The sequence below is a fragment of the Carassius carassius genome, chromosome 2 (assembly GCF_963082965.1).
Source record: "Carassius carassius chromosome 2, fCarCar2.1, whole genome shotgun sequence".
NCBI lineage: Eukaryota > Metazoa > Chordata > Actinopteri > Cypriniformes > Cyprinidae > Carassius > Carassius carassius.
This window is the reverse complement of record NC_081756.1, coordinates 15,177,249-15,189,518: the sequence shown is the minus strand read 5'-3', so window position 1 is coordinate 15,189,518 and position 12,270 is coordinate 15,177,249. Positions and strand designations below refer to the sequence as shown.

Genomic DNA, 12,270 nt, shown 5'->3' with positions numbered 1-12,270 from the left:
CATCAAATGTTAAATCTTAATAGAAAATATTAACTATACCACTGCATCTGTCTGGAAAAAAAAGGCAGCGATTGATTAACAGATGGTTCATAGTTATTTTCAAAGTTTTCAATGTACTCTCATTATAAAATAAATTAATTGTTGTTTATTTAATACTAACAAGCAAGTTTTTGCTAGAAACTAACCAAAATTATAAATAATTTGTTTAGAAACTCTGCACAGGAGAGACTTGCCATCATTTCTAAACAAAAGGAAATATATCCTTATCAGCTATCGGCAAAAATCCAATATTGTGCATCCCTATAGAGAACATTTTCAATCACTGATGAAAGAGAGAGCAAAAAGGTGAAAAGGTGAGATTAACAGGGCAAAGTACAAGATGATGGCATGAGGGGAGAAGAGGTGAAAACATGCTCAAAACAATTCATCACGCTGCTATACTGATGTAGACGTGATTTAATGAACCACACCAATCAATCACACTACAAACTGAGGGGAGTACGAGTTTGAACATGCAGTTGTCACAAGCTGGAGTACACAGAACATATACTAACCAGCCTCCAGTAAATCCCCAATCCATGTTCAACTAAGCTGGAGGATATTACGCAAGTATGGTAAAAATACAAAAACACTGGTATGAAGCTACATGATATTTTGCTCAGCATTTAAACAATGCTTCCAATGCTTCCAACCACTTTTCTTACCACAGGGATTCCCTGGGATTACAGAACTCTGAGTGACCTGAGGAGTTCATGACAAGCCCCCTTGAATAACCCGTGGCTCTTTTCACTCACATCTGAAGAGCAATCATAAACACACACTTGCATATAAAAACAGCTGCACAAGTTGCAAATCTGGAATGTTTATCTTGTAAGTCATTGTTTTGTTTTTTTTAAAATAAGGAAATAAGGAAATAAGTTTGTCTGCACTACCCCGACAACTTGCAAAATAATAAAACCAACATGTCAAAGAATCGTGATAAAATCATGAATTGTGATTTTCCTGAAAAAAATCATATGATATGATATTTTTACCGTATGTCCCACCCCTAGTACAAATATGCAATTGTTTTTTTGCCACCTGGAAAAATATGACAGTGCAAATATAAGATAAAACAAATATAACTAAAGAGATCAATAAATAACAAATAGTTTAATGTAATAAGACTTTGCCTCCCTTAAGCTAAGTAGATGGCAATGCCTGGTTTGTTATCTTATGCGCTGATGCCCGTCTCTCATGTTCACAAACAGTCCGCAAATCATTTGTATAGGTCAAACTAGTGAAAATGACTAACTACTTACAGAGTAAACAACTTTTGTTCACTTCACTTGTGTTCATGAATTGAAATAAACTGACTCAAAACATGAAATGATCCATGAGTAAGCCGTTTTTAGTGAGTAAATCAACGCTGCAACACCTTGCCTGTGACATCAGAATATTTCTTGTGTTTACAGAGGATTTGATGACTAATGAGTCGAAAGGAAGATAACTATTAATTATTATAATATCAAATTTACGGCAATAAATTAATGATATATAAAACGCTAGAATACTTTTACAGCTAGTTTTGAAGCAATGCTAAATGTTTAAAAATAAACTTTGATGTGACTTGATTTGAACAGAAATGATGTTAAAAATACAATATAAAAAAAACAAGATATCATAGTATTGGCCTCTTACTGATAAATGTTCTATTAGCCTGGAAAACGTGTGGGCTAAACATCAAACAGAACTAGAAAATCAATTAATACTGGAATAAAAAAATAAATAAATGAACACACACACAGACACACACACACAGAGGGGATTTTCATAAGACCACCACACATCACTAAGCCTGCGAGATCCATCAACTCCAGTGAGTGAACCACAAGAGAGGATGAAGCAGAATTTGACCAGTAAAAACAGCAACAGGCAGGGTACACTGTTGACATCTATGAGGTCTTAGGTGGCAAAATATGTTTATAAATAGCAAGTATGATACATTTTTTAAAAATGATGGAGCGACAGCGAGTTTAAATATACCCAAGGCTATTATGAATGCACAGAAGGACCGATGACACCTACATAAAACGCCTCTTTCACAGCTTTGGAGTGCTATGAATGTGTGTCAATCGATATGAGCGAAGTCTGCTGTGCATTGGCTAGCTCTGTAGGCTGGTGAACAACTGCTCTCCATGCACAAATGCCACGCTATTTAATCTTATTACAATAAAATAACCATGCAACAATCTCTGCTCTCCTTTGAGCTCTTTTCAAAGCAAAGTTTGCATTACAGTGGCAAAACAAAGCCTTGAGAAGATAAATGTGGAGATTAAAGGGATATTTCTTCCTAAAATTGTTTTTTTTTTCATAATTTCCTCACCCTCATGTCATTCCCCTATGACCTACTTTCATCTGTGGAGCACAGAAAGGAGACGTTAGGCAAAATGCTAAGATCTGTCAGCCTCGGTAACCGTTCATGTGCATCTTTTCTCCCTACAATGAGAGAGCACAGTGACCAAGGCTTTATAAAGTGCCAGCATCAAAAGTACTGGCCAATCTACTAAACGCCTTCTGCCCTCTGCTAAAAAAAGTAAAAAGCCTTTTTAGCATATTTTTTAAATATCTACCTTCAGATCGTGGTATACGTGTCTTTTTGCATTAACTGCACTAAAGCAACTAACCTGATTAGCCATACATCATTTTTAAAGAAAAATCATGTTAAATGTATGGATGAAATATGATGCAACAGACTTCCGAGGAACATTAGTTTGTACTTCTCTCAATTGTCATTGTATTGCATCGTATTGTATTATATTGTGTTTACTTTGGACCCCCACAATTAAAACTGCAGAGCTTTGAACATTAAACATTTATATATGACCTTAATAAGACATATTATTGGGAGATATAGAGTGACATCTAATATTATAATGTATTTTTGCAGACCATTCTGTTATACTGTTAAACATGACAAGCCATCTTACTTTTTGGTCAAATAAATAACAACATCGGTAGTAAATTGCATATTTTTGCTCAGTTTGAGGGGTTTTTCCTCCTAGACTGTGACCTTCATATTATCACTATATCATATGAGCCATTAAAGGTTGATGTACCAAATGTGTGTGTGTGTGTGTGTGTGTGTGTGTGTGTGTGTGTGTGTGTGTGTGTGTGTGTGTGTGTGTGTGCGTGCGTGTGTGTGTGGGTGTTTTAAAATGCGTGTTATGGAAAATTAAACTTTTTCTTAAAAAAAAAAGAGGTTAAAAAACATAGAAAAATGATTCATAAAAACATTAAAAAAAACATTAAAAAAAATAGAATCATACGTCAGACTTGCGGGGTTAAGAAAATTAACATTACATGCAAACGTGAAAAGGAGCTATTAAACGTATTGTGCAAGTACTAACTGTGTCATACGTCAAGCCAACATTAAAACAGGGTAACCTGACATGCCAACCCTCTGTTAAAGCCCAAAACGAAGCCTACAGATCGACAGGAGGCAGAAAGCCCGTGGGTTTCCTCTCGTGATGGTGTGAGCCGTGACATGTAAGCAGAACTGAGAGAATTGCTTTCCTCATCAAACTCAGCGCACGTACATGCTCGCCCACGACTCGACTATCTATCTATCTACACCGATCCTGTAAGGCCTATTCTGCACAGACGGGCTCAGAGACGTGTTCAAATGAGATTTGAGGCACATCAAACCCCAGCGCTTTTCTGCAACATGAAACGTCGAGGCCTTTTCTGAAAGTTGAGGAAGTGAGCGCGCGCAGTGATGAGCAGGAATGTCTCGCCCTGGGTGCGACAGACTTTTAGGTTTCGGGCAGCGGGGCGGAAAATACACTGTCTGCTCATTTACCAGCATACAGCATTCAAATAACCTGTCGTACTAAGTGCTTGCTGTTGTAGCGATTAAATATGTCTAGGCTGAAAAAAAAAAATAAAAAAAAAAATAGTCACAACTTGGGTCCTCAAACAAATACGATAATATCAGATCGCAGTTGATAACAACAGCCGTTAAAGCAACTGAATGCTGCACTCCTACGCATACTCGAGGAGATCTCAATTGTTAGAAGAACAGAGCAGGGGTGTAGATGTATGGTGAAGGTGCTGGTCACTCACCCCACCCTGGGTGAAAGACACAAGATGACCAGTGATCATGTTTTTAAGAACGAGTGCTTCGAGTGCCCATGCATACACATCCTGTAAGCTAAGTTACTGCTTTAACCAAACTCAGAGTGACTAACGTTAGTAGGTTTTCCCACGCCGTCCCTTCAGCCTCGAGGGTTTGGAGGGATTGTTCATCACAGGGTGGGCTGAGAGAGTATGATATCTTGACTTCAAAACAAGAAGTCGTGAACCTGAACTGAAAACTGCCTCTTACCTGGTCCCCGCCTTGTCGCCCATCTCCGCAGGCCTTTTCTTTCCAATGAGGGGAAGCTGCCGTTTAACAGATATTTTAACTGAGCCGACACCTCGAGTACAGCGGTCCTGCTTTCCTCAATCACTGCCACTCTCGTTGGCTTTCGTAGGGTAGTTTCCGCAGCCCAGAGACGGAAACCTCTCGCCCCTCTCCGCTCGCTGCCGCTCCAGACAGCAAGCAACTGGGCTTTGGCCTCAGAGTTTGATGGGCGCCGTGAGTAGCCAATCAAATTTTGAGAAATGTCTGACGTCATCACATGGGTCACGACATCCTCCCACTTTGCCCTGGGGACAACCAATCAGCGTCGTTTAGACAGAACGTGCGCTGCTTTTAGTACTAAAACGTTTACATATTAACGTACATCGTTTGGCGTATCCGATAATCTGTTCAGCGTTTCCCGGACTTTTTGCAGACTTTTGCGTCTCCATGTAAATGACAAACGTTGAAATGCTATCTCTGAAAGGAGATCATTAAAATAATGAGGCGAATGACATTAAAACAGGAGAGCAATAGACTGCGAATGACTGATAAACTGAAGTTAATTTTCTCCCAGACAAACTAATATAGAGTTCACTTAGCACTGCATCTGACTCCCATCTAATTTCAGTATATCACTAATGTCATTATCGAGAGAATTCCCTTGATGGCATTATGAAACGCATACTCAAGCAAACTTGTTCAATAAAATATAGCCTTGCGCCATCTAGCGACCTAAAGTTACATGTCAACTATATCCTAACACTGCTGCCGTTTCTTATGCGTTTATGAATAATGTGCTTACATATAGACATTTAGAAAATAAGTCATAAGATTCCTTTAAGAGTTCCTACAATGAAGAATTGAAAATCAGGGATTCATAGTCTAACCTTTGATGATTTAAAAACCATAGTGGACCACAAGGACTTTATTACACAGGGTCTGGTTGCCCCAAACTGGACTATTGAGTGCCTTGTCTAAGCAGAGACACAGAACATTTGTGAACCATGATGCAGCTGGGGCTATTATTTAAGTGATGCATATTTATTGAATTTAAAACTATTGCTTATATTGAAGAAAGAAGTATATATAATCCTTCAAACGCATTTGCGATTTCAGTATCACTAGGTGCAAGGGCCATTGCTGTCCTTATAACTTTCAAACAACAAAGAATTTAGTCAAGGATCTGAAGAATGTCTGAAGGTGGGCAAAATCATTCCTACACCTTTTTTTTGTAAGTTTTCCCAATAAATATTGTGCATACTATATGCTATTGTTTAGCTATCCAAATTCATGCTGGTTTCTCTCTAATGTATTCTTGGTCTATATACAGACATACAAAACACAAATAAAAATGTTTCAATTTAATTGCAAACCTCAAACATATAAAATAAAAAAATCATAGATACAGATAAGTACAGATTTATCATCAGCATTGTTTCTTACTTTATTTTCAACAAAAAAATAACTAGGGATGCACAATATATCAGTGACCATATCAATACTGGCCAGTACTGACATATTACATTGTTTAGGTATTATCAGGGCTTATTTTTTTCCGCAATGGTAACTTTGTATTTTTATGCCAAATTTCAAGTTCTAATAGTTCTTTTCTGCTCCATACTGTAACATTTTGACCTGACATTAGCATTTTACTCAAATCAGTATTTCTATAGTGCATTCCTAGATCACACAACAGTTAATATATAGGAAAGCTAATACAAATATCTTTCCTACATTGATCGTGGATGTGCTAATATATCATGTAGTATAGTAAACAACATATAGCACACACCCCTGCAACAGGACTAACGTGCTGGTGGCAACTGCTCTTTTGCACTGATTTTCCCCCCTAAACTGGACAAGGAAAAGGAAGCTACTGATGGTTTCAGCATGAAATGTCTGATATCGGTGCACAGTTCCAAACTATGACACCTTTCCACATGCAACATACTACAATCATAAACAATATCTACTCAGTGTCAACCATATACAGAGCTACACACACTCAGGAACCTTTTAAACAAACAAACAAAAGTATACATAGGTCAGGGATTTACATATACAGGAAGGGTATTAATTGTTTAAAGGCTGTCTGTTATACAATTGGTAAAAGGTTACAAAGATGGGCTAGGAAGACACTGGGCTACCATGATGAAGTGAGTTCTTCACATGTGCACATGCACTCGCACGCACACAAAGCTGGAAGTAAGAAACTGTGTTGGTAAGTCTCTCACCAACAGCACACTACACATTCCACCTCTATTAAAACAACAAAGGGGCTTTGAAAGACCACCTGTGTATTCCGTATCTACTGGACTTCAATGGGGAGAAAAAGTTATTATAATCATAACTGATCAAACACAGAAAAATGACAGTCTATTCATCGTCATCATATTCATCATCATCCTCTTCTTCATCTTCCTCCTCCTCATCCTCTTCATCATCCATATTGCTCTTCATCATGGGTTTTGGAGCCATACCATTCCCCATCATTCCCATGTCCATGGACACCCCCCCAACCTTGCCTTTCGTCTTGTAGTCGGCAACATCCTGCACAAAAAGGAAATATTGTTGTATTGTAAAATACTAGAACTGTGATATGTGGACTATTGGAGCATCTAGACTGAGACATGCCTTTTGGTACTTGTCCTTCAGCTTGTTGGCCTTTATCAGATAGGGCTGTTTGGTGGCATCTGTGAGGTGGTTCCACATCTCACCAAGTTTTTTGGCCACATCTCCGATGCCCAAGCTGGGATACTGAGCCTTGATTTGTGGACGATGTTCCGAGCAGAACAGGAAAAATCCAGAGCTGTTGATCACAAAAGGTGGCAATATAAATGTATCTATCAATACTTGCAAGACAAATATGGGCAATAATGTGACACTTATTTACCCTGTAAAGAAAATAAAAAAATATATTTGAATAATAAAAAAAAGTAAAAATTTAATCACCAAAATATGTATCAATTAAAACCTGTACATAATAAATAATTAAATAAATGATGAGAAAGCATTTGAAAACTTGTCTGCTATACGGCATTAACAAAATACCCTTCATAAAAACTGCATTTAGACAATTTTCTGAATACAGAGGTCTACTCACGCTGGTCTCTTGGGTGCATTGGGATCCTTCTTTTTGCCTCTCTTACCACCAGGCATGTAGTGCATCATCTCTTGATCATAACGCACCTTATCCTGTTTGGCCATGTCATCAAACCTGGATTTCTCTTTATCGGACATCGCCTACGTAACAAATCAAGAGAAATTTCCATTAATAATGTGAAAGTGCTTCTGCATTGCTTTATTTAAATCATTAGAGTCAAATTATATTAGAAACTTTCGAATCTAACCTTCCATCTCGCAGAGCATCTTTTGGAGAATTCTGAAAAGCTGACTGGAATCTCTGGGCTTTTCTTCTTGTGCTCCTCTCTGCATGTCTGAACGAAGTAGGCATAAGAAGACATCTTGCCCTTGGGCTTCCTGGGGTCTCCTTTTGCCATTTTTTTGTGAGATGAGAGGGGCCTATATCAAATAAAGTCTTCTTGTGTGCTGTATTTTTATCTAAAATGGTAGAAAATAAAGAGCATAAATCAACAGGAAAAAATCGTTGTTGTTTTTTTTTTTGTAAGGTGTGGCTATTAAAAACTATTTAAAACACAAAATGACTCATTATACTTTTTTTTTTTTTTTATATAGTACAAGATTTCTTATATCAGTGGGGTGCAGGGCTCATTAGACTAAAATGATACACAAAGGGAATTCCAGACCCATCCTTCTTGCATGGGGGATGTGAATGATTATTAATGATTGATGTTCACAGCCTTCTTTTGGGGGGGGGGGGGGGGGGGGTTACAATGTGCCACCACTGTATTCTTTGCGGCTTCTGTGCTATAGCAATTAACAGTACACCTTTCATTGTTTGTTTCTATTAGTAGAAGTTTGGACTACTCTATTGCACAGACATGAATTACCTCCATACTCAGTCTCAGAGGTTAAACTTGGGTGCTCGTGTAAAGATGATGGTGGTAGCCTATAAAAGCGGCTACAAAAAACACAGAAAGCCTATCATCTAGAATTATTACATCCTTCGCATGAATGCTTTCTCATAACAGAAACTCATCTTTATTTTTGTCAATCTTTTTCACCTCATTAATATTTTATTTTGAGCTCAATTACTGTTCTTGGTTTAAAAGTGTGCGTTACAGCGCTCTGCCCGTTTACAAGCATATAGAGGCTGTTATATATAGTGACTGGTATAAGCTCTGCCTTGCGCTCCTGTTCTTCATTCATTAAAATGGCTTCTTTGCAGAGCGAGCACGCAGATGGGTTGACCGTGCAACAAAGCAACACACACCCCCTCGGGTTAAAAATGACGATTCTAGTGATCAAAGGGCTTTAATTAAAAGAAAAACAGATTTAGCAACTAAAACAGATGTTGTGCTTTTAGATTCAAATTACTGTAAAAAGCTGCCATATCATATTTTGGTGTGTTCAACTGTTTTTCTAAGTTGAGCCCTAGATGCCGCTTGGCGCAGTGCTGCCTTAACAAAGACTAGAGCAAACCAATGCCTATGCAAGTATATCCAGCACAACTGTCAAGCTGGAAAAAATGCTAAGTCGCGCTGCACTGTCTTTATTTTAATCCAAAGAGATAGAGATAGACATTATTTGGCGTAAACGAAAGGAATTGGCAGTTTTGCATCTAAAATACATGTTTTCTTTCTGAAATTATCCTGGCCGTGCTGCGTGAAGGAATAGATGCTCGTCAATGGTCTCAATCGCCAGCCATTTTAATACATGGCAGGCGCGCAAGGCAAGTTGCAAAAGGAAAAATGGGATCGCATGTTTTCAGCGCGTAAACATATTCGTATTTCACATAATAAGATTGAGAGCAAAAAATCATTGCACTAGCGAATGTTATCGGGGAAAAAATATTCAATTTCACGAAGATGTCATCGAAATCGGTCTGTATAGAAGAAGGCAGGGTGGTTCATAGACAGGACACAGCCATATTCAGCAGCGATGCACGTAAAGAATACAGTCAGGGAAAATAATCAGTTTAATAACTTTTAATCGGTCAGTTAAAGGAAACATTATTAGTGCTGATAACTGCAAATCTGAAAAAACATTTGACATCTTTAAAATATATATTTTATTCACATTTCTGTGATTTATTAGTAATAGGCAATATCTCAGAAAGACAAAAAGCAAATATTGGCAAACAAACTACAAATATATAAAACGCCTTTACCTGCACATTATGAACGAATTTATGAGAAAAAAAATCACATTTATTCAGTTTTAGGAAAATAAATGTTATTTTCACATTTAATTAAAAATATATATAAATGTGTATGAAATGAAATATTTTAGCTAAAAATTACTGAAATGTGTTGTGCTAAATATTAGACGGGTTTCCGTACCTGTGTTGTTGAGTTGACTGAAAGCTCGCCAGTGTCTTCCCTTCTCTCTCCGCTTTAAAGCCCATGCGCTCAGCCTCGCGCTAGCTCAACACGAGACCGGTCTGATTGGCCAGGGAGTCTCGCCGATTCAAAACAACCTCCATTCCTCGCCATTGGGCAGCGCTACATGCACATCTAGCGATTCTTCTTCCAGATTGGTCCTGTGTGGGATTTCATTTGCCCAGCCTCTTTACTTTGAGGATGCTTTGAGAACTTGCACCGAAATATTTTCCATGTTAAGGTTAGTGCCAATACATGTCAACATGGATTTAGAGGATGCTTAGTAAACCTGCAAAAGAAAAAAAACCCTGCAAAAGAATAAACACCAGGTTGCCAATCTTGCACGATTTTTTTTTGTACTATTTTAGTGCTTTAAAATCTTTTTTAGTGCTTTAACATCCAATGATTCCCACCGAAATACAAAATATGGATTATAGTCCTGCAAGGGCAAAAGACTGAGCAAATGACTGTCACAATTGAATTGTAAGATATGAAAAAAGTACTTTATAATAACATAATCATAATAACATTATAAATATGAGAGAAAATTCACGTAATAAATATATATGGACTGCAACTAGTACAAAGTTTTAAGGCTGATAATAACGTGTTCTGAAAGTGAGGGCTAACACATGTTATTGGGCCTTTGTTTATTTCACACATTCTAGCACTTTTACTAGCACCAGTTTTCAGTCTATCAGCTGGAGGCTCCTGACAGATGGTATAGATAAAAATGGTTTAATATTTTGTATGCATTTAAGCTGTACGCTGTGAGACATTTCCATATTTACCACCACATAAAACAGATTGTAAGGGCAAAGCATTTGCAGATGAAGAAGGGAGAAGTTTGTCCTGTTATGATGTAACATGCAGGGTTCATGTGCACTTTCTTTGCTTTGATATTTTATAGGATGAAGCAGACAGTAATAGTCCCATTTTGTTTTATATTATACTACAGTACATTAATATATTACATTATTAGCTGATAGATGTATTCAGTGTTGTACCTGAGAAGAGCAAGACCAACTAAATTTGATGTTCCATTCAAATGGGGGGGGGGGGGTTGGGGGTCGGGTTTTTTGATTCATTTCATATGCCTTGATAAGATTTTGTCTGTGTTTTACAATGTCCATTGACAGTCTAGTCAAATATGTTTTGTGTCATCTTAAGCCTTCTACAGAATTACAACATAGATTTGGGTACGACATGTAGACTGTATGATGATGATGATGACACATTAAATCGTAAGAAAATGGAACTTAAATCATAAGCAAGTTATATAATAATAATATTAATAATTATAATAAACAAATGAAGAAAAAACATTTTTGAAAAAAAAAAAAATTATTCATATTTTATTCTGTGTCCTTTGTAGAAGATGCCAGGACTAAGTTATTAAAAAAATAGACATGAAAAGGCACGTATATATGGCAAAAATAATGTTTTCTTTTTTATTCACCAATCAGATTTTCGGTTTCAGGGTATTTTTAGCCAAACATTGTACAAAGACGATTCTTAACTATGTTGTGAAAGATATAACAAATGATTTGATAAACTACTGTACTTTCTATACATTTCATCTAATTTGCATATTAATGTGTTCTTGGGGCAAACCATAATGAAGAAGAAGTGTAATGATGGGAGTAATAACGTGGCAACATTTTCATCATAGGAATATTGATCTATAATTCCTTTCTATGACCTGTTTCATAACAAAAAGTCATATTCCGAATTGAAAACCCATAACATTTTTCTGACGTTTATTTATGACAAACAATTTAGCCAGATTTAAATGATAATTACAAAACGTTATAATATTTCCCTAAGAGTGCTAAATTTGATCATTCTGTCAATATCAGTCATATTTAAAGACTAAGGAGAGGGAGTGTTTATGATCGAACCTCCAAACGTCTGATATCTCTAAAAAGCCTGATGCTCTGAACAGGACATCCAGACTTAAAACTGTGGCATGTATGGTCTCAGAAAAATTCACTAAAATGTTCTCTACAGAGGACAAGAGTCTATGCCTGGGTCCCAGGAATATAGATAAATGTCAAAAAGATGAGGAGGTGGCGGAGGGGGACAGTAAATTCCTTATTGAAATCCTATATACCGGTATTCTTTTTAGGTCTTTCAGCCTCCATAGCATTTATGTTTTAGCGCCATCTCAAGTTGATCAATATGTTATTTCATGTTGCATTTTTATAGGCTAGTCAGTAGACATAGGTCATAGCAGCAAACTGGTACATTGTAAGATTTTTTGGACTGTCCCAGACAAAATATGAACATTGCGAAACAATCGTGGTGTTGTACCAACAGTGAAGCCTCCTGAGATCATCCATGTGTGTGGTTGCTTTTTAACCAACACTGTAAAAAAGAAAAAGTTAGTTCAACTCAAATTTCCAAGGCAACCGACTGCAAATA

General features: G+C 37.1%; 2 protein-coding genes across 2 annotated transcripts in view; both read right to left on the bottom strand.

Moving 5' to 3' along the window:
• Positions 1-4,602, bottom strand: part of LOC132104086 (arrestin red cell) — a 45,329-nt gene extending 40,727 nt beyond the window's left edge. The window contains exon 1 of the mRNA XM_059509305.1: positions 4,367-4,602. Coding sequence (XP_059365288.1) covers positions 4,367-4,389 — 23 coding nt within the window. The 5' untranslated portion in view covers positions 4,390-4,602. The remainder of the gene's footprint in view (positions 1-4,366) is intronic.
• A 1,128-nt stretch (positions 4,603-5,730) lies between these two features.
• On the bottom strand, positions 5,731-9,938 carry LOC132104078 (high mobility group protein B3-like). Its single transcript, XM_059509294.1, has 4 exons — positions 9,808-9,938; positions 7,735-7,945; positions 7,488-7,627; positions 5,731-7,193 (listed from the first exon to the last, which is right to left on the bottom strand). Exons 2-4 carry the CDS (start codon positions 7,882-7,884, stop codon positions 6,971-6,973), a joined length of 513 nt encoding a protein of 170 aa, XP_059365277.1. The 5' UTR covers positions 7,885-7,945; positions 9,808-9,938; the 3' UTR covers positions 5,731-6,970.
• Positions 9,939-12,270: the final 2,332 nt, after the last annotated feature.